We start from the raw sequence: 25707 nt of genomic DNA, 5'->3' as shown, positions 1-25707 counted from the left end.
TTGTGGAGATTGCTGTCGCCTGAAAGGGCTGTGATGGGATTTAGGAATGGAGAAGCCTTAGGATAAACAGGTACAAGGTAACTAAAGAGAATACTAATTTCTAATGTGAATACAATGATGATTTAGCATGGCTGGTTTACAAGCTTACACAATATGGTTAGCATGTAAGCATAGGCTACATTTGATTTCTTAGAATATTGGACATCCTGCACACAGATTTAGTTGATTCATTTATAATAGATAAGTGGACAAATATGTTGACACACCGAAACGCAAAATATGCAGGGATATGTTTTCTGCATTTTAAATATTAATATTTCCACTCTGAATGGGTCGATTAGGTGGTTGAGAAGAGTAGAGAGCAGTTATGAGGAGATATGAGGTTAACAATTCTCCGTCTACATTATCAAGTGCCAAATTGAAGTAAATCTGCCCATTTTCATTTAGATTACACAGCAAGTACCCCCATAGAGAACTACTGAACCTGTAATTTCATACATTATGTTCACATTGGCTTCCGATTCTCTTCGCCATGCGGTAATATTTGCTGTTGGGATAAACTATTGCCTGGAAACCCTGTAACCAATTTAGAGCAAACAGTTTACATTTAAGTACATGCTGATTTGACTGCACGTAGCCGCACATGTTAATCCTATAGACATTGTTAACCTCTAAGGGATCGGTGTCCTTTCAAATGGTATAAAGAATATGCATATCCTTGCTTCAGGTTCTGAGCTACAGGCAGTTAGATTTGGATATGTCATTTTAGGCGAAAATTGAAAAAAAAGGTTGAATCCTTAAGAGGTTGGATTTACAGGCCTCCCATTCTAGACAAATGTCTCGGTCTTTGTGAACAAATGTATACAAGGCTACCTTCTACCAATACCCGAGTACTTTACAACAATTCAACACAAGGAAATACAATAATTCACATTTGTTATGTTATGTCTTATTTGTTATGTCTTTTTCCACATTTTGTTACAAAGAAAAACAAGTTTTTAGAATTTTTTGCAAATGGATTAAACCCTAAAAAACTGAAATACCTTATTTACAGAAGTATTCAGACCCTTTGCTATGAGACTCGAAATTGAGCTCAGGTGCATCCTGCTTCCATTGATCATCATTGTTATGTTTCTACAACTTGATTGGAGTCCACCTGTGGTCAATTCAATTGATTGGACATGATTTGGAAAGGCTCACACCTGTGAGACACCTATAAGGTCTCACAGTTGACAGTGCATGTCAGGACAAAAACCAAGCCATGAGGTCGAAGGAGCAAAGTACATAGAAATCCTTTATGAAAACTTGCTCCAGAGCGCTCAGGACCTCAGACTGGGGCAAAGGTTCAACAGGACAACAACCCTAAGCACACAGCCAAGACAATGCAGGACTGGCTTCGGGACAAATCTCAATGTCCTGAAGTGGCCCAGCCAGATCCCGGACTTGAACCCGATCCAACATCTCTGGAGAGACCTGAAAATAGTTGTGCAGGGACGCTCCCCAGCCAACCTGACAGAGCTTGAGAGGATCTGCAGAGAAAATGAGAGAAACTCCCCAAATACAGGTGTGCCAAGCTTGTAGCTTCATACCCAGGAAGACTTGAGGTTGTAATTGCTGCTAAAGGTGCTTCAACGAAGTACTGCGTAAAGGTTCTGAATAGTTATGTAAATTTAATATTTCAGTGAGTTAGTTTTATACATTGGCAAAAATGTCTAAAAACCTGTTTTTGCTTAGTCATTATGGGGTATTGTGTGTAGATTGATGAGGGGGAAAAAATATTTAATCCATTTTAGATTAAGGATGTAACGTCACAAAATGTGGAAAAAGTTTAAGGGGTCTGAATAATTTCCGAATGCACTACATTTATTTCCACATGTGAAATCAATATAACATGACCAAAACAAAGAATGTTCTTTGTGTGAGTTCCCTTGTGGACGGTAATGGCACAGACCACCCCAAACAGAAGACGTGTGGGAAATCAATCATTTGAATGGTCATAACATTTCAAAATGGTTTGTTTCAACATGTGTCTTGTGGAGTCAATCAGAGGTTATGGCCCAGAGTGGTGTTTCCACTGTTAGGTAAACAAAGGTGAAGTCAGACAGACATATCTCAACAACTCCAGTTGGAATGCAATGGTGTACACCCCCTTTGTAACACAAACATGCACACGCACACACACACACATTGTGGCCACCAGCTGGCTTAACAAAATGGATCAACATCCATTCCAAATTACAATCGGTAACATTTTAGATATTTTGGGTAGAGTATATACTGTAAGTGTTAACATACCTAGAAAAAGTATGGTTTGCTTCTTGGCGGCTTTAACCCGGGCACTCTCGTGTTTTGGTGTGCCCTCTGCTCCGTTGACCCCTCGTCCCATGGGCCTCATGGTTTTCTGAAGGACCAGGATCATGCCCCGACACATGACCCCAACGCTGACCAGCACCACCATGTACACGATGAACGCCACAAAGATACTGGCCCTGTACACCCCCCACCTCTCCCTCAGGTTGGTGCAGAATGTCAGGTTCTGGACTGGCCCAACGTCTGGCTCTATGACGTGGCCCTCCATTCCCGTGGTGAACAGCAGCGGGATAGCCACGAACACAGACGTGACCCAGGCGAGAGCAATGAGGCCCCCTGTTCGCTCTCCTGCCAGGGCCTTAAAGCGGAATGGGTGGCAAATGGCCATGTAGCGTTCAAAGCTGAGTGTCGCCACGTTCAAGATGGTGGCATAACTGCAGGCTTCGAACAGGAAATTGTAGATCTTGCAGGAAGCGTCACCCGAGGTGGAGGTGAAAGGGAACCATGTGGCGCTGTAGAGCTCCACGGGCATGCCTATGAGGAGGACCAGAAGGTCGGAGCACGCCAGGCTCACCAGGTGGTCCGTCACGTACTTCTGCATGTAGCCATTATGCTGCAGCACCTGCATCACCTGGATGGTGACTCCATTACCCACAATGCCTGTGAGCAGGATGAGGCTGTACAGGACGGTGAGGAAGATTTTAATGGCATAGTTGGGCTCCAGATCTTTCCAGTCTTTCTCCTTAGAAATCTCGGCTTCACCCTCATTCATAGTAACAGATTTATCTATTAGAGTTTCGATTTCCTAATATATACTTTTAAAAAAAAAGCTTTTCAGATCAGCAGGGCAGTCTTTGTAATGGATTCCAAGAGGAAATCCAATCCAAACAGCAAGGGAGAAATGTATTTTTCAGAGATAAAACATTAGATTTCAGACAACTTCGTCTAAAACTGTGATTGATTCCAAAAGTAGATTATCGGACGTTTGTTGCGACACAACACATTTCTCACCACGGACCAATTGGTTGCCCAGATAAACTATATCACAGAAGAATATTAGGATCACATTAGCCATACCAGAAAGTTTCTTCCTCGTTTCAGGTTTTCCGAGAAACACCCCTGTGAATAAGCTCTCAAAGTGGCAGGACTTGAGTTTTGTAGGCAGCCATAGGTCGTCCGTGCAGTTCTTCGTCCAGAAAGTGGATTTACATGGCTTGGACCATGCTTCAAGCTGCACTCTGACAGCAGGCACTGATCTCCTCCCTCCTACTAGTTAAACATTAAACTTCAGAGCAGGAGAGATAGATCACAGCCCTGTTCTGTTATCACTACTCAAGTTTAGTATGGCTCTACTTCAAGGTAAAGGGTGATTGTGTGTAGGCGGGACCAAGGGTTTCTACACATCTCTTTAGTCATACAGAGGTGTTCCTTACCCGAACATTATCACCTCCCATTTGGGTGAATACGCCTTAGCCTATATGTAGAGGAGACTATGGGCCAGAACAACTCAACTAAGGTCATGTCATTATTCTTAGGCTTATTTACATACATTTAAACTATACTGAAAAAAGATATAAATGCAACATATTCAAAGATATTACTGAGTTACAGTTCATATGAGTAAATCAGTCAAAGGAAATAAATTCATTAGGCTCTAATCTATGGATTTCACATGACTGGGGGGAAAAAAATGGGCCTCAGGATCTCTTCAAGGTACACTACATGACCAAAAGTATGTGGCCACCTGCTTGTTGAACATCTCATTCCAAAATCATTGGCATTAATATTGAGATGCCCCCCCCCCCCCCCTTTACTGATTTAACAGCCTCCACTCTTCTGGGAAGGCTTTCTCAACAGTTTTTATCCCCAAGCCATAAGAGTCCTGAACAGGTAATCAAATGGCTACCCGGACTATTTGCATTGTGTGCCCCCCCAACCCCTCTTTTTACACTGCTGCTACTCTCTGTTTATCATATATGCATAGTCACATTAACTATACATTCATGTACATACTACCTCAATCAGCCTGACTAACCGGTGTCTGTTTGTAGCCTGTCTTTTTACTGTTGTTTTATTTCTTTACCTACCTATTGTTCCCCTTTGCACTATTGGTTAGAGCCTGTAAGTAAGCATTTCACTGTATGAGCTACACCTGTTGTATTCAGTGCACGTGGATGGATTAGATTGGATTTGATAGTTTTTTTGTTAACAGTAATATTAAAATGCCTAAGTTCTTGATTAATACCATATACATTTATTTTATTTATTTAGTCAGGAGAAATCAGAGACTAGGGTCTCATTATTAAAGGTGCCCAAGCAGAGCAATACAACTGTAAAATGATGACTCTAACAAAGATAAAATAAACAAAAGTTACAACTTTCAACATTATTTTTTATTTAACTAGGCAAGTCAGTTAAGAACAAATTCTTATTTACAATGACGGCCTAGGAACAGTGGGTTAACTGCCTTGTTCAGGGATTCGTTCTAGCAACCTTCCTGCCACCCCAAATTACAACCACAATTTCTTAATTCAGTCAAAACATATGCAGCTCTCATTCAACACATCTAATACTAGTCCCTGGCAGCAACAAGGAATCAAAATGCAAGGAGTTCTGCAGGCTATTCCAAGATGAGTCGTCTTCCTCATGGAGGGAATGATGACGCAATCATTGTGAGACAGAGGGAATGTTGGTCCTCAACTCATGGCTCAGATTCTTCTTTCAGGGTAAATGGGGGGTTAGCCCTGAGTTAGCCTGCCGCGGAGCAGGTTAGTTCTGAAGGATTCGTTGCCATATAAAAATGTCTAAAAGGTAAACTACTTTCGTGTCACCAGCTATCCCGAGTTAGTCAGTTGACCAAAGTTAGCTCGCTATGACTCTTCTATCTTGTGTACAACACTCGTCCTGAGTTGAGCCTTGGGTCTTTTGTAGGCCGCCCTGTGTCCAATAACAGATACAGAACACCTCACACACAAAATTGAAAAGTGTGAACTAACACACACAACACAAAACTGTGGCTAACAAATCCTAAGCAACCTACCATGTAGTGAGTACATGTTGTTTGAAGCACAGTAGACCAATATAACTACAGTAATTTAGCAGGTGTCAAAGCTGCTGGAAAACCTTCCTAGTGCATATGTGAATTTCAGGATGTGATGCTCATTTGAATTTCTTAGCTTTTCCAGCTTTTGACCAGTCAACATTTTTTGTGATTTTATTTAAATAGGTTTACATTTTAAGATCACAATAGTAAATGATATGGCAAAAATAAGTATCTTCATTTAGGGAGAAGGTGGGGATACCAGAACAAAAATCACTATTAAGACATCATTCTTACAAAAAAAATAGCACTGGAGTCATGCCTACATTGAAAAGACAATTATGGCAGAGACAAGAATGAAAATACATCTTCACATAGTTTTAATAGTGCAGCATAACATTGAAAAGGGACTTACGGAACAACAAAGACAAAAGAAAGATTCACCTTCACCCATTTATTATTATTATTTTTTTTTTTACATTGTTTTTGTGCATGATCCCAATAATAAATAGAACATCACTCAGAGATGCACAAAAACGATATAACATTCAAAATGGGTGAATCTTCCCATCAAAAGAGCTTGTGATACAGTAAACTATGATAATCACACTTTTATAAATCAGCATACATCTTAAAAAGAGATCCATTAATAAAGGAAGGGACATTATCAAAACAAAATCTGATTGGACAAAGGAAAATAAAGTAAAAGTACCTGAGAAAAAAAAAAAAAAACTTTATACGATATATGCATTCCGTAAGCACCATTGATTGTTTTTTTGAATTTTTGAAAACACACACATTTTAAAAACATGAGTTTTGAAAAAATTACAAACAATGCACTTATGTATCTGGCACCCTGCCCATCGATAAGAAACTCCATAAATGGATGATATGATCATTTGTTTCATATCTACATTTTAGCTTACCAATTATCATAGGATGTACAGTTTCAGAGTTCCTGTTTTTGCAAATATAAATAGACTACAGGAACCCCATGAATTAAACAACCAAATACATCTCACAGCTGATTTCCTTTGTGCATTAATCACAGCTGATGTTGACAAAAGCTATTGGCTAAGGTATAAAAAAAATGTTTTGACAATGTGAAAGTAAAAACTGAGTTAGACAAAGTTAAAGATGGCTCAAGGGGCTGAACTTTTTTTTTTTTTACAGTTTTACAGGGCAAGTAATTACTTCCTGCAATTATCGCCAGTCATAAAATGTGTCCTATCCACACCGAGCACTGGGAAAACACTCCATAAAGTTCTGTACACAGGTTGACAGTTGATGGAAAAATATTGATAACATGCTCGTCGTCATGGTGTACATCAAGGGTTACAGAGACAAAAAAACAAAAAATATATGCTTTTACTCATCAAATTAAATCAGCAGCAGAATAAGAGTGAGTGGGTGATTGATTTGCATTGTAGGTGCTGATCAAACAAAATGTGTCTAAAATACAATTGTTGGACATACAAACATTATCATGGCATAAATTTTACCATTAAACATAATTGTTGAAATAATCAAATCAGATAAAGTCTCCATTCATGGCTCCTAATGCCCACAGAGGAGTGGTAGAAATGATAAAAACAGATAAATTATTAGGTTATTCGATTATTAGGTAATGGTCTCTATTAAGACCAAGGGAACTTAATTGGATGGTAAATAGTGCTTTTGTTAAACATACTGCAAAATCTATTTACTTGGTCTGTCTTAAATCCATGCCACCTTTTTTAGTGTCATAACATAGTTAAGATTTACAAAAACAAGTAGTGTAAAACATCTGAGAACATCTAAGCTATTATTTGTATAGAAGGGTCATTATGTGAAATACAAACTAAAGTAACAATTTATTTGCATTTCATGGCGTAGTACAGTATTTACACCTGTTTGGAGATGGCATCTGTTTTCTGTTGAAAAGGCAGCAGCATTATAACTTTTGTATTGCAGCTTAGTTTAGTTGAGGGGTTAGTCTTAGTTCACATTAGAACGCATACAAACGTCTTCATCACAGATTTCCTTCATGATCCAGCATTGCCTGGCTGCCAGGGGCCAGAGATAGAGGGATGTAGAGTATGGGGGAGAAATCAAAGGCGGTAGTCAACAGCTGTGCTCAGCTCTCTTCTAATCTCAAACTTCAGATACTGCTTGTTCACAGTGATTCTGAGTAGGCACTGCACAAATGGGCCTGTATTAAAAATAAAAAAAAAAGTGTCCTACAATAGCATTGCTGATATAGTGCAGGTCCTCTGTGTCCATATAATCATAGTCATTATGATCTAAAAGGCTAAACAAATCCTATATCAATACTCCTAGTCCGAGACCATTTATGAATATGGACAGATCTGTAAATCGGATTCGTAAATCAACTAAACAGTCTGATAATGAAGTACATGACCAACTTTTTCCACCCATACTATTTCTAGATTAACAGGTCTGAATTGTGCTTGCTCCAAACCCACACCTGTGAACAAGCAGTGAGGCTATAGACAACCAAAAAGAGGATACATCTACATTAGCCAACCAACAAGAGGATACATCTACATTAGCCAATCAGAGCACTTTTCCCCTCACAACAAAAACAATACCTTTGCTTTTCTCCTTATGGTCTGACTGAAGCCTCTGTCTCATTATTTAAACTTGTACCATTTCAAGAGGCCACATGACAGTATGAGCCATTGATAAAAGCCTGGCACTTTCAGTACCATAAAGTCCTTCTTTTTACACAACGAAATCCGACATAACAAAACACACACGTCGTCGTCAGTTGACGACGAGTCGCGTCAACGTTGTACAAAGGAAAAAGAGTTCATCTTGTAGAGATGGATCGGTCATCTCCACACTGCAGAGAATATATAGGTTGAATGAGAGGCACTGGGGGTAAGGTCTCTGTTTGGTCGTTTTGAGATTGTCACTTCACCTTCCGCGCGCTGCTCTGCGCTGTATTCACCATCTGGTGAGAGAAAGACACACATTTGAGGAGTATACCTAGTTTTCTCTATTGGAGCCCAATATAAACAGACTCACCCATGCACCGCACATTTTTCTGTAATGGACTTTATTCTGTTATAAAATGGGCGAGATGAGAGACAGCCATTTCGTGTGTCCGCTATTCACTCAAATGATCACATTTTTCATCTTGCCGGTGGTTGGGCTGTTTGATGCCCCCAAGAAGGGTACAAATGGATGTACTCCTACATTTTGATCATAATCATAAGTCATCATTTTTGCTATGGAAACCACTGACAGCCTTCAGCTGGTTTCTTTGATAAAAACCTAGCTACATCATTATCAGCATAAATCCAGCAGAACACTAGGAGGGTACTTATCAGACAAATCCTGGATAAGCCTGGAACCTCAGAATAGGATAGGAATAAGTACTCAATATCCTTGGGTAGCTCTAATACAGCATTCACCAATGGCACATCTATGAGACACCATGTCTTCATTTACAATGTATCGAAAACCAATAACAGGGAAAACAAATAATATACTTTTTTTCATGGTAAAATCCAGATTCCTTGGAGTGGGTGGGCGATGGTCTAATCTAAAATATTTACATTATGAACATCCTCTACGTCATGTCCTACCTCTCTCACTCGACACTATGTATAAACATTTAATAAAGTAGGCCTAGATAAATGCATAACAGATGCTCAAAGACAAACAAGTTGTGATTATAAGAAGCAAGTTAATCCAGTGTTTTCCTGATGATGTGGCAAATAGCATTGGACAAAAATAGATAATGTTTGTGTCTCTTATGCAGTTATTCATCAATACTGTAAATCGACCATTCTCTGTATACTACTTGATTGGAAACACTAGTTTGTAAATAACAGTTCTAAATAAAAATAAAAAAACATTCATTATTATTTCACAGGTAACCTCAGATTGTAACAGGACGTAAAAATACAGGAAGTTGGATGTCTCCTTACCTTGTGATTGGCTGGTGCATCACAAGCAGAAGCTTTCATTGTCATGGGAGACGGTGTGTAAGGGAATAAGGCTTTCACACTGTTCGCAGTCTTCTGGCAATCTGACGGAAGAGGATTATCATGATCATAATCACTTCCTGAATGAGAACAACTAGCATTCAGTTTAAAATTGAGGGCCATCACAATAATGCAAATAAATTAACGTCATAAAGGCAAACAAATTGAACGATCTCCACAAGCCTAAAAGTAACCAACGCTATCCATTGTCCTTGATTCAATGTCAGGGAAGAGACTTTATAACAAAGATTTGGATAATATAAGAGTGATTCTGTGTGTGTGCGTACATGCATGTGTGTGTTTACAATTATTGTGAAAGTAAAACCTTGCAAAGCATCGTCCAAGTTAACAGCACAATACAAAGAGTAGCATGTGGTTTCCCTAGTACCTTTGAATCCGGTGTTTCGAGCGGCATATAAAGGCAAACACTCTTCGTAGCGCCACCATAACAGGGTCCCAGTTGTTGTAGTGACATAACAGAGTGGCGATGAAGAAGGAGAGGAATACGGGAACCGCTCCAGCGAAAAACAGCCAGGAGAAACGCACCTGGGGACAGAAACATAGCAGTGATAGCTGCTTAAATAGCACATTTATAGATGGAAGGGCCAGTTGCCTAACAATGGGTCAGAAACATTATCCAATACTTGCAATGAACTTACGCTTTTAAGAAAAGCTACAGGTATAGCAATCCCAACCATCTCAGGACTGATTCACAGAAGAGTAGTGCATTGTCTTGACATCTCAACTTTTTAAACTATTGCCACACAAAAAAATATATGCTAATTTGAAACTTAGCATATACAGACAAAGCTCTCTCATCACATTGCTAGATGATACCCTGTCACAAAACAAAATTACGCTAAGTGGCATGTGACATAGCATCCATCACAACCCAGTCCCACTATTAGACCAATGAACCATTTTTACACAACACCTTTGGTAGACCAGTCATGCTAAAGAGTGTGACGGCAACATGTGTGTCCGGCAATAATAGTGCCCCCTCTTACCTTCTGCATGCATATGTCTGCTATGATGGAGAGTGGGATAGTGAGGCTGAGGGCCAGTGTGCCTATTAGGGAGGAGGTGAGAAAGCAGCCCCTATGGAAAGAAGTAACAGACAACATTATAAAGAACACAAGCAATTCAATCAAATGCTAGCCTTAAGCAATACATCAAATGTTTTTATCACTCGGGCACAACTCTGCATAACATCCTATAGCAGTCTTCAACCTTTTCTTGGCCTGGGTGTGCCCTTAACAGGCACACCGGCGAACCACATACATTAGCAAAAATAAAACATTCCCGCATCTTGTCTTATCAGGTGAAATGAGCAGAGGGGCGGCAGGGTATCCTAGTGGTTAGAGCGTTGGACTAGTAACCGGAAGGTTGCAAGTTCAAACCCCGAGCTGACAAGGTCGTTCTGCCACTGAACAGGCAGTTAACCCACAGTTCCTAGGCCGTCATCGGAAATAAGAATTTGTTCTTAACTGACTTGCCTAGTTAAATAAAGGTAAAATACACATTTGGTAGATAATTTTGACCTCCAGTCCCCACATTATAATCGAAACTCTAATTTGCAAACTCTATTTGCAAGAAAGGGAACACATTTTCGCTACGAGCAGCTGGTTAAACAAAGCCCATGTGAAATATTCTAGTGAGTGTAATAGGCTCCAATTGGGGGCCCCAAGGGCTCTCTTGTGGGCCGCAGACCCTCGGTTGAATACCCCTGCATGGGGCCGAATCTTAACTCGAGATCTGTCCGGGTAACTTGAATTTGTGAATATTTTTTTTATTTGACCTTTATTTAACTAGGCAAGTCAGTTAAGAACAAATTCTTATTTTCAATGACGGCCTAGGAACAGTGGGTTAACTGCCTGTTCAGGGGCAGAACGACAGAACGACCTTGTCAGCTCGGGGGTTTGAACTTGCAACCTTACTAGTCCAACGCTCTAACCACTAACCCTCTAACCCTGCCTCTCCCATTGAAATCAATGCATGATTTACATGCAAGGCCAATTTATACACACAAATATCAAGTTTGGATTAAAGAAACAGGTTTTTGAACAGTGTGTGTTTCCACACACTGTGAATAGCAGAGCGGACAAGGTGTAGTACACATAATATGTGGCCGTTCAATCCATCCATCAACCGACACGCACCAGAGCCAGAGGAACTCGGAGAGCACGGTACCGATGAGGCCGTTGATGAGGATGTAGATCCACACTAGCTTGCTGGGCAGCTCAAAGGCCTCGAAGCCTGTGTAGTGAAGCACAAGGAACCCTGGCCACAGGAGGAGCAGGTTGAACAAACCCACAAACCCTAAGAGACACAGATAACAGAAAATAACAACTATATTACTACTTATATGTTATTAACATTTAGCACTATTCGCAGGTAAAAATGTTACAAGTTACATATTACTAACATTCAATAATATAATTAGGGCTGCCATAGGATTTTTTTAAAGTATCTAGTTAATCACATGCTTTTCTGTGCAATTAACTCCATCAATTTCTTTTTTTAAATTGTTCAAATTTGTCCCTAATTAAAGATGTTTAAAAAAAAAAAAAAAAAAACATCCCATTGAGTTGTAGGTACACTGCATTCGGAAAGTATTCAGACCCCTTGACTTTTTCCATACTTTGACTATTTAATAAATGTTAGAATTGTTTTATTTATTTTTTATTTCACCTTTATTTAACCAGGTAGGCAAGTTGAGAACAAGTTCTCATTTACAACTGCGACCTGGCCAAGATAAAGCAAAGCAGTTCGACACATTTAACAACACAGAGTTACACATGGAGTAAAGCAAACACACAGTCAATAATACAGTAGAAAAATAAGTCTATATTCAATGTGAGCAAATGAGGTGAGATAAGGGAGGTAAAAGGCAATAAATAGGCAATGGTGGCGAAGTAAATACAATATAGCAATTAAAACACTGGAATGGTAGATTTGACAATAGATGAGTGTACAAAGTAGAAATAGAAATACTGAGGTGCAAAGGAGCAAAGTAAATAAATACAGTAGGGGAAGAGGTAGTTGTTTGGGCTATTTATAGATGGGCATATACAGGTGCAGTGATCTGTGAGCTGCTCTGACAGCTGGTGCTTAAAGCTAGTGAGGGAGATAAGTGTTTCCAGTTTCAGAGATTTTTGTAGTTTGTTCCAGTCATTGGCAGCAGAAAACTGGAAGGAGAGGCGGCCAAAGGAGGAATTGGCTTTGGGGGTGACAAGTGAGATGTACCTGCTGGAACGTGTGCTACGGGTGGGTGCAGCTATGATGACCAGCGAGCAGAGATAAGACGGGACTTTACCTAGCAGGGTCTTGTAGATGACCTGGAGCCAGTGGGTTTGGCGACGAGTATGAAGCGAGGGCCAGCCAACGAGAGCGTACAGGTCGCAGTGGTGGGTAGTATATGGAGCTTTGGTGACAAAACAGATGGCACTGTGATAGACCGCATCCAATTAGTTGAGTAGGGTGTTGGAGGCTATTTTGTAAATTACATCGCCAAAGTCGAGGATCGGTAAGATGGTCAGTTTGGCAGCATGAGTGAAGGATGCTTTGTTGGGAAATAGGAAGGCAATTCTAGATTTAACTTTGAATTGGAGATGTTTTATGTGAGTCTGGAAGGAGAGTTTACAGTCTAACCAGACACCTAGGTATTTGTAGTTGTCCACATATTCTAAGTCAGAACCGTCCAGAATAGTGATGCTAGACAGGCGGGCAGGTGCAGGCAGGTTGAAGAGCATGCATTTAGTTTTACTTGTATTTAACAGCAGTTGGAGGCCACGGAAGGAGAGTTGTATGGCACTGAAGCTCGTCTGGAGGGTTGTTAACACAGTGTCCAAAAAAGGGCCAGAAGTATACCGAATGGTGTCGTCTAAGTAGAGGTGGATCAGAGATCACCAGCAGTAAAAGCGACATCATTGATATATACAGAGAAGAGAGTCGGCCCAAGAATTGAACCCTGTGGCACCCCCATAGAGACTGCCAGAGGCCCGGACAACAGGCCCTCAGATTTGACACACTGAACTCTGTTGGAGAAGTAGTTGGTGAACAAGGCGAGGCAATCATTTGAGAAACCAAGGGTGTTGAGTCTGCCGATGAGGATGTGGTGATTGACAGAGTCGAAAGCCTAGGCCAGGTCAATGAATACGGCTGCACAGTATTGTTTCTTATCGATGGCGGTTAATGTATAGTTTAGAACGTTGAGTGTGGCTGAGGTGCACCCATGACCAGCTCTGAAACCAGATTGCATAGCGGAGAAGATATGGTGGGATTCGAAATGGTCGATGATCTGCTTGTTAACTTTGCTTTCGAAGACCTTAGAAAGGCAGGGTAGGATAGATATAGGTCTGTAGCAGTGTGGGCCAAGAGTGTCCCCCCCCTTTGAAGAGGGGGATGACTGCAGCAGCTTTCCAATCTTTGTGAATCTCAGACGTCACGAGAGGTTGAACAGGCTAAGCTTGATGCCCTCAATCTCACACAAATTATCAGGGGTTGAAACAATTTCGGGGGCTGTTGGGGGTTGCAACAATTTCGGCAGATAATTTTTTAGAAAGAAAGGGTCCAGATTGTCTAGCCCGGCTGATTTGTGGGGGTCCAGATTTTGCCGCTCTTTCAGAACATCAGCTGACTGGATTTGGGAGAAGGAGAAGTGGGGAAGGCTTGGGCAAGTTGCTGTGGGGGGGCAGTGCTGTTGACCGGGGTAGGGGTGGCCAGGTGGAAAGCATGGCCAGCCGTAGAAAAATGCTTATCGAAACTCTCAATTATAGTGGATTTATCGGTGGTGACAGAGTTTCCTATCCTCAGTGCTTTGGGCAGCTGGGAAGAGGTGCTCTTATTCTCCATGGACTTTACAATGTTCCAGAACGTTTTTGAGTTTGTGTTGCAGGAAGCAAATGTCTGCTTGAAAAAGCTAGCCTTGGCTTTTCTTACTGCCTGTGTATATTGGTTTCTAACTTCCTTAAAAAGTTGCATTTTACGGGGACTGTTCGATGCTAATGCAGAACGCCACAGGATGTTTTTGTGTTGGTTAAGGGCAGTCAGGTCTGGAGAGAACCAAGGGCTATATCTGTTCCTGGTTCTAAATTTCTTGATGAGGTCGATATCCTTCCAGGATACCCGGGCATGGTCGATTAGAAAGGCCTTCTCGCTGAAGTGTTTCAGGGAGCGTTTGATAGTGATGAGTGGAGGTCGTTTGACCACTGACCCATTACAGATGCAGGCAATGAGGCAGTGATCGCTGAGATCTTGGTTGAAAACAGAAGAGGTGTATTTAGAGGGCAAGTTGGTTAGGATTATATCTATGAGGGTGCCCGTGTTTACGGCTTTGGGGTTGTACCTGGTAGGTTCATTGATAATTTGTGTGAGATTGAGGGCATCACAGTTTAGGTCACCTAGCAGCATGACACAATACCCCTTAATGACAAAGCGAAAACAGTTTTGACATTTTTGCAAATTTATAAAAAATTAAAACATACCTTATTTAAATAAGTAAATTAGACCATTTGCCATTAGACTCAAAATTGAGCTCAGGTGCATCCTGTTTCCATTGATCATCCTTGATGTTTCTACAACTTGATTGGAGTCCACCTGTGGTACATTCAATTGATTGGATACGATTTGGAAAGGCACACAACTGTCTATAAAAGGTCCCACAGTTGACAGTGCCTGTCACAGCAAAAATCAAGCCATGAGGTTGAAGGAATTGTCCATAGAACAAGAGAGGATAGTGTCAAAGCACAGAACTGGGGAAGGGTACCAAAAATTCTACAGAATTGAAGGACAGAGCTCCAGAGTTCCTCTGCTGAGATGGGAGAACCTTCCAGAAGGACAGCACTCCACCAATCAGGCCTTTATGGCCAGACGGTAGCCGCTCCTCAGTAAAAGGCACGACAGTCAGGATAGCGGGTAAGATGAACGGAGCAGTCCCGAGAGATACTTGATGAAAACCTGTTCCAGAGCGCTCAGAACCTCAAAACTGGGGCGAAGGTTCACCTTCCAACAGGACAACAACCCTAAGCACACAGCCAAGACAACACAGGAGTGGCTTCGGGACAAGTCTCTGAAGGTCCTTGAGTGGCCCAGCCAGAGCTCAGACTTGAAACCGATCCAACATCTTTGGAGAGACCTGAAAATAGCTGTGCAGCGACTCTCCCCATCCAACCTGACAGAGAATGAGAGAATCTGCAGAGAAGAATGGGAGAAACTCCACAAACACACGCTTGTAACGTCATACCCAAGACTTGAGGCTGTAATCACTGCCAAAGGTGCTTCAACAAAGTACTGAGTAAAGATTCTGAATACTTTTGTAAATGTGAAATCAGTTCTTTATTTTTAATATATTTGCAAAAAAATAATTTAAACTGTTTTTTCTTTGTCATTATGGGGTATTGTGTGGAGATTGATAAAAAAAAACAGATTTAATCCATTCTACAATAAGGCTCCAACGTAACAAAATGTGGAAAAAGCATTATGAACACCTGCTCTTTCCATGACAGACTGACCAGGTGAATCCAGGTGAAAGCTATGATCTCTTACTGATGTCACCTGTTAAATCCACAAAAATCAGCGTAGATGAAGGGGAGGAGACAGGTTAAAGAATGATTTTTAAGCTTTCAGACATGGATTGTGTACGTGTGCTATTCAGAGGGTGAATGGGCATGACAAAATATCGGTTTCTGTGTGTCAAGTACTGCAACACTGCTGGGTTATTCATGCTCAACAGTTTCCTGTGTGTATCAAGAATGGTCCACAACCCAAAGAACAACCAGTCAACTTGACACAACTGTAGGAAGCATTGGAGTCAACATGGGCCAGCATCCCTATGGAATGCTTTCGACACCTTGTAGTCCATGCCCCGACGAATTGAGGTTGTTCTGAGGGCAAGTGGGTGCAACTCAATATTAGAAAGGTGTTCCTAATGTTTTGTACACTGTGTCTTTTGATTATAGGGGAAGAAAACACCAAATAAACTCTATTCTAAGACAATAACAACAGATCAGGTCTAAGTTCTTGTAAAATATCATACAACTATTAATAGATCTAGCCTACTTATCCATGTTCTTCAACATGCACTAGTTGCAAGATGATACAACTAGAACTGGGATAATTGGCTTAAATCATTTGACATGAGAACTACAACAAAAAATGTAGCTAAATGGAATGGATAATCTGATTAAAATCATTGTGGGAAATTTAGAGTTGAAACAAGAGGAATTCAAAAGTTTTGCTGTTATCTAAAGAAATGCCTGGGAATGTGCTGATGGATGAACTTACTGTACGTTTTCGTTCAAGATTGTTGCTCAAAGCTGCACGCATAGTGGATGTTTAAGCATCACAAGAGAAACTGACAGCTATACAGCAGCTGTTAGTTGCCGAGACCGAGCGCACACAGCAGAGACGGAAGAGAGATATTCCACTCATCACATGTCTGGTTACATTACAGCACGTGAACTAAGCAGACCAGACCCAGCTGGTAATCCATTGGTGTCTTTCCTTACGTTGCCATGTGCACAATAGCAAAGTTAACCAGTATATTGGGATTGAGAACAGTGAGGAGGAGGAAGAACAGCACAGGCGAGGAAACAGCTCATCTTAGCCTGTCTAAGAAAATGTAGGAAAACCAAACTTAATTAGGTCTATAATCAATAGCCTAACTGGTAAATATGCCTGGCTTAATGACCATCCATATACATCTACAAAAATAAGACAGATCTTGAACCTGTTGCCTGTTTGAGTGGTTGTTTAATAGCGTACTGATTCCGAGCGCCCCAGGCCTCATGCAACGGTAAAATGTATAATAAAGCAATTTCACAGATTTGGCTGTTTTTGCTCTTTGCTATGCTGTAATAAAGGCTTTCATTAGAACAAACTGATAATACTTATTTAGTGTTATCTACACTGTTCCAAATAGGCAATCTAACATCGCCTGTTTGTCACACAATAAAAGCACGCAGCTCTCGCTCTTATACCCTCCTTTTTCTTGATCTCCTTCTTATTGTTATTATTACAATTATTATTATGATCATCATTATAATAAGTAATGTTGTTGTCATTAGTAGGCTTTGTATAGTAGCTTTGTATAACCACCACCGAGCTGTAGGCATGTCCTGTTCAGTCTTAGTACCGTAACTTACTTATTTATATATTTCAATACATAGGCTACTGTATCAACCAAATCATCAAATCGTATTGGTCACATACACATGGTTAGCAGATGTTAATGCGAGTGTAGTGAAATGTTGTGCATCTAGTTCCAACAGTGTTGTAATATCTAACAATTTCCCAACAACTACCTAATACACACAAATCTAAAAGGGGTGTATGTACATATAAATATATGGATGAGCAATGGCCGAGCGGCATAGGCAAGGTGCAGTAGACTGTATAAAATACAGTATATACATATGATATGAGTAATGTAAGATATGTAAACATTATTAAAGTGGCATTATTTAAAGTGACTAGTGATCCATTTATTAAAGTGGCCAGTGAATGGGTCTCAATGCAGGCAGCAGCCTCTCTGAGTTAGTGATTACTGTTTAGCAGACTGATGGCCTTGAGATAGCTGTTTTTCAGACTTTCGGTCCCAGCTTTGATGCACCTGTACTGACCTCGCCTTCTGGATGGTAGTGGTGTGAACAAGCAGTGGCTCGGGTGGTTGTTGTCCTTGATGATCTTTTTGGCATTCCTGTGACATCAGGTGGTGTAGGTGTCTTGGAGGGCAGGTAGTTTGCCCCCGGTGATGCGTTGTGCAGACCGCACCTCCCTCTGGAGAGCTGTTGCGCCTTCTTCACCACACTGTCTGTGTGGGTGGACCATTTCAGTGGACCATTACGGACAAACTGAAATGGTCCACCCACACAGACAGTGTGGTGAAGAAGCCGCAACAGCTCTCCAGAGGGTGGTGCGGTCTGTACTACGCATCACTGGGGGCAAACTACCTGCCCTCCATGCCGAGAAACTTAAAATCTTTCCAACTTCTCCACTGCTGTCCCTTCGATGTGGATAGGTAGGTGCTCCCTTTGCTATTTCCTGAAGTCCATGATAATCTCCTTTGTTTTGTTGACGTTGTTTTGTTTTGTTGATGTTGAGTGAGAGACTGACACACTTCCTGACACCACACTCTGAGTGCCCTCACCTCCTCTCTGTAGGCTGTCTCGTCATTGTTGGTAATCAAGCCCACTACTGTTGTGTCGTCTGCAAACTTGATGACTGAGTTGGAGGCGGGCATGGCCACGCAGTCGTGGGTGAACAGGGAGTACAGGAGAGAGCTGAGCACGCACCCTTGTGGGGCCCCAGTGTTGAGGATCAGCGAAGTGGAAATGTTGTTTCCTATCTTCAACACCTGGGGCGGCTCGTCAGAAAGTCTAGGACCCAATTGCACAGGGAGGGGTTGAGACCAAGGGCCTCCAGATTGATGAGCTTGGAGGGTACTATATGATGTTGAATGCTGAGCTGTTGTCAATGAATAGCATTCTTACGTAGGTATTCCTCTTGTCCAGATGGGATAGGGCAGTGTGCAGTGTGATGGTGATTGCATCGTCTGTGGACCTGTTGGGGCGGTACGCAAACTGAAGTGGGTCTAGGGAGGCCGGTAAGGTGGAGGTGATATGATCCTTGACTAGTCTCTCAAAGCACTTCATGATGACAAGTGAGTGCTACAGGTGTAGTTAGTTCAGTTATCTTTGCCTTCCTGGGTACAGGAACAAGGGTGGCCATCTTGAAGCATGTGGGGGCAGCAGACTGGGATAAGGAGTGATTGAATATGTCCGTAAACACACCAGCCAGCTGGTCTGCACATGCTCTGAGGATGCGGGCAAGGGCTGCTGTCTGGGCCAGAAGCCTTGCGAGGTTTAAAATGTTTACATGTTTTACTCACATCGGCCACGGAGGGTGGGCGCAGTCCTTGTTTGTGAGCCACAACGGTGGCACTGTATTATCCTCAGAGTAGTGCAAAGAAGGTGTTTAGTTTGTCTGGAAGCATGACGTTGGTGTCCGTGACGTGGCTGGTTCTTTGTGTAGTCCGTTATTTCCTGTTGACCCTGCCATTTCCTGCAGACCCTGAATTATGACTCCACTTTGTTCCTGCACTGGTATTTCGCTTGTCTGATTGCCTTGCGTAGGGAATAACTACACTGTTTATATTCAGCCATATTTCCAGACCTCTTTCCATGGTTAAATGCGGTGGTTTGCGCTTTCAGTTTTGCGCGAATGCCTCCATCCATCCACGGTTTCTGGTTAGGGTAGGTTAAATAGTCACAGTGGGTACAACACTTCTTTATAAACTCACTCGAAGTCAGCGTATAGATCAATGTTGTTATCTGAGGCTGACCGGAACATATCCCAGTCCGCATGATCAAAACAAACTTGAAGCGTGGATTCCGCTTGGTCAGACCAGCATTGAATGGTTCTAGTCACTGGTACAGCCTGTTTGAGTTTCTGCCTATAAGACGGTAGGAGCAAGATGGCGTCGTGGTCAGATTTGCCAAAGGGAGGGTGGGGAGGGCTGTGTATGCATCGTGGAAGTTAGAGTAGCAGTGATCGAGTGTTTTAAACACGCGCGTAGTGCAATCAATAAACTGATCAAATTTAGGTAGCTTTGTTCTCAATTTTGCTTTGTTAAAATCCCCAGCTACAATAAATGCAACCTCAGGATATATGGTTTCCAGTTTACATAGAGTCCAGTGAAGTTCCTTGGTGTCTGCTTGAGGGGAAATGTAGACCACTGTAACGTAAATGACGATAATTCCCTTGGAAAATAATATGGTCGGCATTTGATTGTAAGAAATTCTAGGTCAGGTGAGCAGAAGGACTTGAGTTCCTGTGTTGTTATGATTACACCGTGAGTTGTTTACCCCTGCCCTTCCTATTCCCAGAGAAGAGTTTCTCTCTGTCGGCACGATGCATGGAGAAGCCCGGTAGCTGAACCGATTCCGACAACATATTCCGAGAGAGCCATGTTTCCGTGAAACAGAGGATGTTACAATCTCTGATGTCTCCCTGGAAGGCAACCCTTTTTCAAATATCATCTACCTTGTTGTCAAGAGAATGGATATTGGCGAGTAGTATACTCAGGAGCGGTGAGCAATGTGCATGTCTATGGAACCTGACCAGGAGGCCTCTCTGTCTGTGGCACCGTTGTTTTGGGGTCGACTTCTGGGATTAGGTCCATTGTCCTGGGTGGTGGTCCAAACAGAGGATCCGCTTCGGGAAAGTCGTATTCATGGTCGTAATGTTGGTAAGTTGACGTCGGTCTTATATCCAATAGTTCTTACCGGCTATATGTAAAAACACTTACATTGTTACCTCAGGAAATCTTGAGAAATAATACATAAAAAAACGAAATACTGCATAGTTTCCTAAGGACTCGAAGCGAGGTGACCATCTCTGTCGGCGCCATCTTGCTCACTCACACATATGAGATTCATGATTTGAAATGTAATCTAGCATTTTAGTTTTAAAATTAAATAACAAAAAGGGAGCTTTGAATAATTAGCCTAAACAATAAATAAACCACAATTCATGGATGCATGCAACTGTTTTTAGTCTGCTGTAATAAGGCTTTTTTTTTCATCATTAGAACAGACTCCTAGAACAGTACACTCATTTATTTAGTGTTGTTTACACTGTTCCAAAATGTCAGAATAATATTGTAATCTAACAGCAACTGTTTGGCACACATAATACTCAAACAACACTTGCTCCTGTACCCTCCTTTTTATTGACTACCAGTAGTTTCCACAACTAAGTCAGACATCTTCCACAGATGACTTACCCTTACCCTCCTGAGCAACCAGTAAACATTCTCCCATTGAGTTTATTTTTTACGTCCTCCGCATCCATTTTGCTTTCACGTTACTGTGTTCGGAGTTTGTTATAACCAATTTATTGATGTGATATGATAGGCTATAGGTCAGGTCCTATTAATCACATAAATGTGATGCTTGCATGCTTCATGGAGAGAGAGAAAGGGTTGAGGGTTTAGGGAAAATGGCGCCGATAGATAGGGAAGCCGTGTTTCTAGCCCCTAGGCAACTTTGCAGCATTTAGATTTTTAATGTGTTATTTCTTACATTATTAGACCAGAATTGTTTTTGTGTTATTACATACAGACAGATATCAAAGAGGCGATAACTCACCAGAATTACGACCAGGAATACGACTTTCCCGAATCAGATCCTTTGTTTCCACCCCCCAGGGCAATTGAACTGATTCCAGAGGCTGATCCAAAACTCTGCCGGTGGAGAAGAGGTATTTGGAGTGGACTTCTAGTCCAACTCAGGAGGCGTGCACACCACCAACCGCTTCAGAGTATATTGATCGCTAATGTTGAGTCTCTGGATAATAAAGTTGACGAGCTCAGGGCGAGGATTTCCTTCCAGAAAGACATCAAGGATTGTAAAATACTCAGTTTCACAAACACATGACTCCCTTGGGGTATACTGTCTGAGTCCGTACAGCCAGTTGGGTTCTCAGTTCAGTGCGACACACAGGTATAAATATCTCTCCGGGAAAAAGGGTGGGGGTGTATGTTTCATGATTAACTTCTCATGGTGTGATTGTGATAACATACAGGAACCCTAGAATACATCACAATCAAATGCTGTATTACTTCCCAAGATAATTATCTTTGGTTATATTCACAGCCAAGTATATTCCCACTGAAGCAGATAACACAACGTCCCTCAAAATAACTTCACCTGACTTGATGCTAACTGGAAACCACATATCCTGAGGCCGCAATTATTGTAGCTGGAGATTTTAACAAAGCAAATGGGGAAATGCTACCACAGTTCTATCAACACATTGACTGTAGTACTCGCGCTGCTAAAACACTCGATCACTGCTACTCCAACTGCCGAGATGCCTAAGGCCCTCCCCCGCCCTCCCTGCGGCAAATCTGATCACAACTCCATTTTGCTACTCCCTTCTATAGGCAATAACTCAAACAGGAAGTACCAGTGCTAAGGACTACTCAACACTGGTCAGATCAATCAGAATCCAAGCTTCAAGATTGTTTTGATCACGCGGACTGATATATGTTCCGGGTATCCTCCGAGAATAACATTGACGAATACACTAACATGTTGACTGAGTTTATCAGGAAGTGTATAGGAGATGCTGTACCCACTGTGAATATTAAAACCTAACCTAACCAGAAACCATGGATAGATGGCAGCATTCGCGCAAAACTGAAAGCGCAAACCACCGCATTTAACCATGACAAAGTGACTAGGAATATGGCCGAATACAAACAGTGTAGTTATTCCCTCTGTAAGGCAATCAAACCGTACCCTCTGAAAGGTAAAAAACATCAGTATAGTGACAAAGTGAAGTTGCAGTTCAACGGCTCAGACACGAACTACAAAGAAAACCAGCCACGTCACGGACACCGACATCTTGCTCCCGGACAAGCTAAACACCTTCTCCCACTTTGAGGAGAACACAGTGCCCCCGACACTGCCTGCTATCAAGGACTGTGGGCTCTCCTCCGATGTGAGTAAGTGTGTTAACCCTCGCAAGGCTACCGGCCCATTGTTACCCAATTTAAAAGAATCATGTAACTACTAACTAATTTGGGATTTGGGGCACCACAGAAGAGGTTGTTTAAAGAGTTACCACCTCCCAAATTAAACTTTTCCTATTACAAATCGATAAACAGTCATCTTATTAATCATTACCTCTTATCATAATTCTGAACAGTCGTAACCTCATTCATCTGCAAAAACCCCAGCCTTACTCATGAATCAGTAGTACACAAATTGGTTGAATTATTTATTATTTATTTATTATTTATCTAGCTAACTAAATAATAACACAGAATAAACATACACCTTTTACATGAGACAAAGGTCCAAATGATGGCTTGATACAAAAAGAGGAAGGGGAGCGGGGGAGAAAAAGGCACACTTATCGTGGATAAATTCTAGAACCATTCTCACATTAATAATATACTTTGCACACGGACCGCCGTCCTTTTGGAATAAGAAATCATGAATGTTTTTGAATTTACGTGCGAGAGCCTATGTTAGATCGGAACCAGCCCTCTTTATGAAGATTGTTGGCATTTCAGCGGCAAGCTGTATGGCACTGATTGCCAGAAAGGGGTCTCCCCTTTCCCGTCTTCTACGGTTGTTCACTCTGGAAGATAGCCAGCCATGTCAACAGTTCCCATTGGTGATGAGCATAGTAGGATAGTTTCACTTAGATTAGCTTTTCTTGATATGACTTAGGACAGCTAATCAGCTGTACCAGCGATTGTCTGAGGTGAGCTTCTTGCCTCTTCCGCCTCATGTTGATAGTCAGAATTTAAACCACTTTAGACGTGGGCTGCAGCTCCCAGTCTTTCATGGTCTAAAGGAAGGTGAGTTTACTTCTTCACCTCGTGTTGAGATTCAAAGTTCCAACCGTTTCAAACACGTAGCTCTCCCCTCACGTTTCCTGGTTTAACGTTAATTCCGTTACCAAGGCTTTTTACGCACTCTGGCCGATGGGGACAGCTCCGTCCGTCTGACACGGTCTCCGACCTCACTCAGGGCATGGCTACTTACTTACAGTTGAAGTCGGAGGTTTACATACACTTATGTTGGAGTCATTAAAACTCGTTTTTCAACGACTCCACAAAATTCTTGTCAACAAACTATAGTTTTGGCAAGTCAGTTAGGACATTTACAAGTCTGGTTCGTCCTTGGAGCAATTTTCAAATGCCTGAATGTACCACATTCATCTGTACAAACAATAGTACACAAGTATAAACACCATGAGACCACGCAGCCGTCATACCACTAAGGAAGGAGACGCATTCTGTCTCCTAGAGATGAACGTACTTTGGTGTGAAAAGTGCAAATCAATCCAGGAACAACAGCAAAAGGACCTTGTTAAGATGCTGGAGGAAACAGGTACAAAAGTATCTATATCCACAGTAAAACAAGTCCTATATTGACATAACCTGAAAGGCCGCTCAAAAACCGCCATAAAAAAAGCCAGACTACGGTTTGCAACTGCACATGGGGACAAAGCTCGTACTTTTTGGAGAAATGTAATCTGGTCTGATGAAACAAAAATATAACTGTTTGGCCATACTGACCATCAATACGTTTGTAGGAAAAAGGGGGAGGCTTGCAAGCCGAAGAGCACCATACCAACCGTGAAGCACAGGGGTGGCAGCATCATGTTGTGGGGGTGCTTTGCTGCAGGAGGGACTGGTGCACTTCACAAAATAGATGGCATCAGGAGGACGGAAAATTATGTGGATATATTGAAGCAACATCAAGACATCAGTCAGGAAGTTAAAGCTGGACGCAAATGGGTCTTCCAAATGGACAATGACCCCAAGCATACTTCCAAAGTTGTGGCAAAATGGCTTAAGGACAACAAAGTCAAGGTATTGGATAGGCCATCACAAAGCCAAGACCTTAATCCTATAGAACATTTGTGGGCAAAACTGAAAAAGCGTGTGTGAGCAAGGAGGCCGACAAACCTGACTCAGTTACACCAGCTGTCAGGAGGAATGGGCCAAAACGTTTGAACCAAGTTAAACAATTTAAAGGCAATGCTACCAAATACTAATTGAGTGTATGTAAGCTTCTGACCCACTGGGAATGTGATAATAAAATCTGAAATAAGTAATTCTCTACTATTATTCTGATATTTCACTTTTTCTTTCTTCTTAAAATTCTTTTTTTTTAACCCGTTTTCTCCTCAATTTCATGGTATCCAATTGTTAGTAGTTACTATCTTGTCTCATTGCTACATTTCACATTCTTAAAATAAAATGGTGATCCTAACTGACCTAAGACAGGGAATTTTTATTAGGAATAACTGTCAGGAACTGTGAAAAACTGAGTTTAAATGTATTTGGCTAAGGTGTATGCAAACTTCTGACTTCAACTTTATGTACAGTTTATAGGAGATATATTCTCTCATACCTCCTAAAATCACATTCCTATCTTAACAAAAATACTTAATTTTTTCATATTATATGCACAACGTATTGGTTGGAAACTTCACAGATAAAGGGGATATACTTTCCAAGTTAAAGTATTTCATTCATACAGTTTTTAATCATAAAATAAAAAGCAATATTACATTCATTTTCCATAGCTCCCCACTGACCATTCCCCACAATGTTATAAATATTGTTCCAGTATTCACATTTGACCGTGTTAGAGTTTAAGAGGGAAAACTGTCTGTGAAACAAATATGTTCCTTTGGTTGATACTGAAGGGGGAGAAAGAGCCCACCTCCTCCTGTGATTTACAACAGAGTGTGAACTGTCAAACAGGCCCAGTTCCCTCTTCCTATTTTCTGTGAGTGAGAGAAGGTCTGGTTATTGTTAATTGTGATCCTCAC

The 25707-nt window shown here is 41.5% G+C and overlaps 2 protein-coding genes across 5 annotated transcripts in view; both read right to left on the bottom strand.

Moving 5' to 3' along the window:
- Nucleotides 1-3595, bottom strand: part of LOC110501590 (G-protein coupled receptor 39-like) — a 31778-nt gene extending 28183 nt beyond the window's left edge. The window contains exon 1 of the mRNA XM_021579265.2: nt 2296-3595. Within this exon, the coding sequence (XP_021434940.1) occupies nt 2296-3082 (787 nt within the window). The 5' untranslated portion in view covers nt 3083-3595. The remainder of the gene's footprint in view (nt 1-2295) is intronic.
- A 2112-nt stretch (nt 3596-5707) lies between these two features.
- The window catches only part of LOC110501589 (solute carrier family 35 member F5), a 38860-nt gene continuing 18860 nt past the window's right edge, over nt 5708-25707 (bottom strand). For all 4 annotated transcript variants that reach the window (XM_021579262.2, XM_036958957.1, XM_036958956.1 and 1 more), the window contains 5 exons: nt 11505-11664; nt 10353-10443; nt 9734-9891; nt 9289-9389; nt 5708-8306 (listed from right to left, as the gene is read on the bottom strand). In XM_021579262.2, the coding sequence (XP_021434937.2) occupies nt 9308-9389; nt 9734-9891; nt 10353-10443; nt 11505-11664 (491 nt within the window). In that variant the 3' untranslated portion in view covers nt 5708-8306; nt 9289-9307. The remainder of the gene's footprint in view (nt 8307-9288; nt 9390-9733; nt 9892-10352; nt 10444-11504; nt 11665-25707) is intronic.

The sequence above is a fragment of the Oncorhynchus mykiss genome, chromosome 22 (assembly GCF_013265735.2).
Source record: "Oncorhynchus mykiss isolate Arlee chromosome 22, USDA_OmykA_1.1, whole genome shotgun sequence".
NCBI lineage: Eukaryota > Metazoa > Chordata > Actinopteri > Salmoniformes > Salmonidae > Oncorhynchus > Oncorhynchus mykiss.
This window is presented reverse-complemented; position numbering and strand designations above follow the sequence as displayed.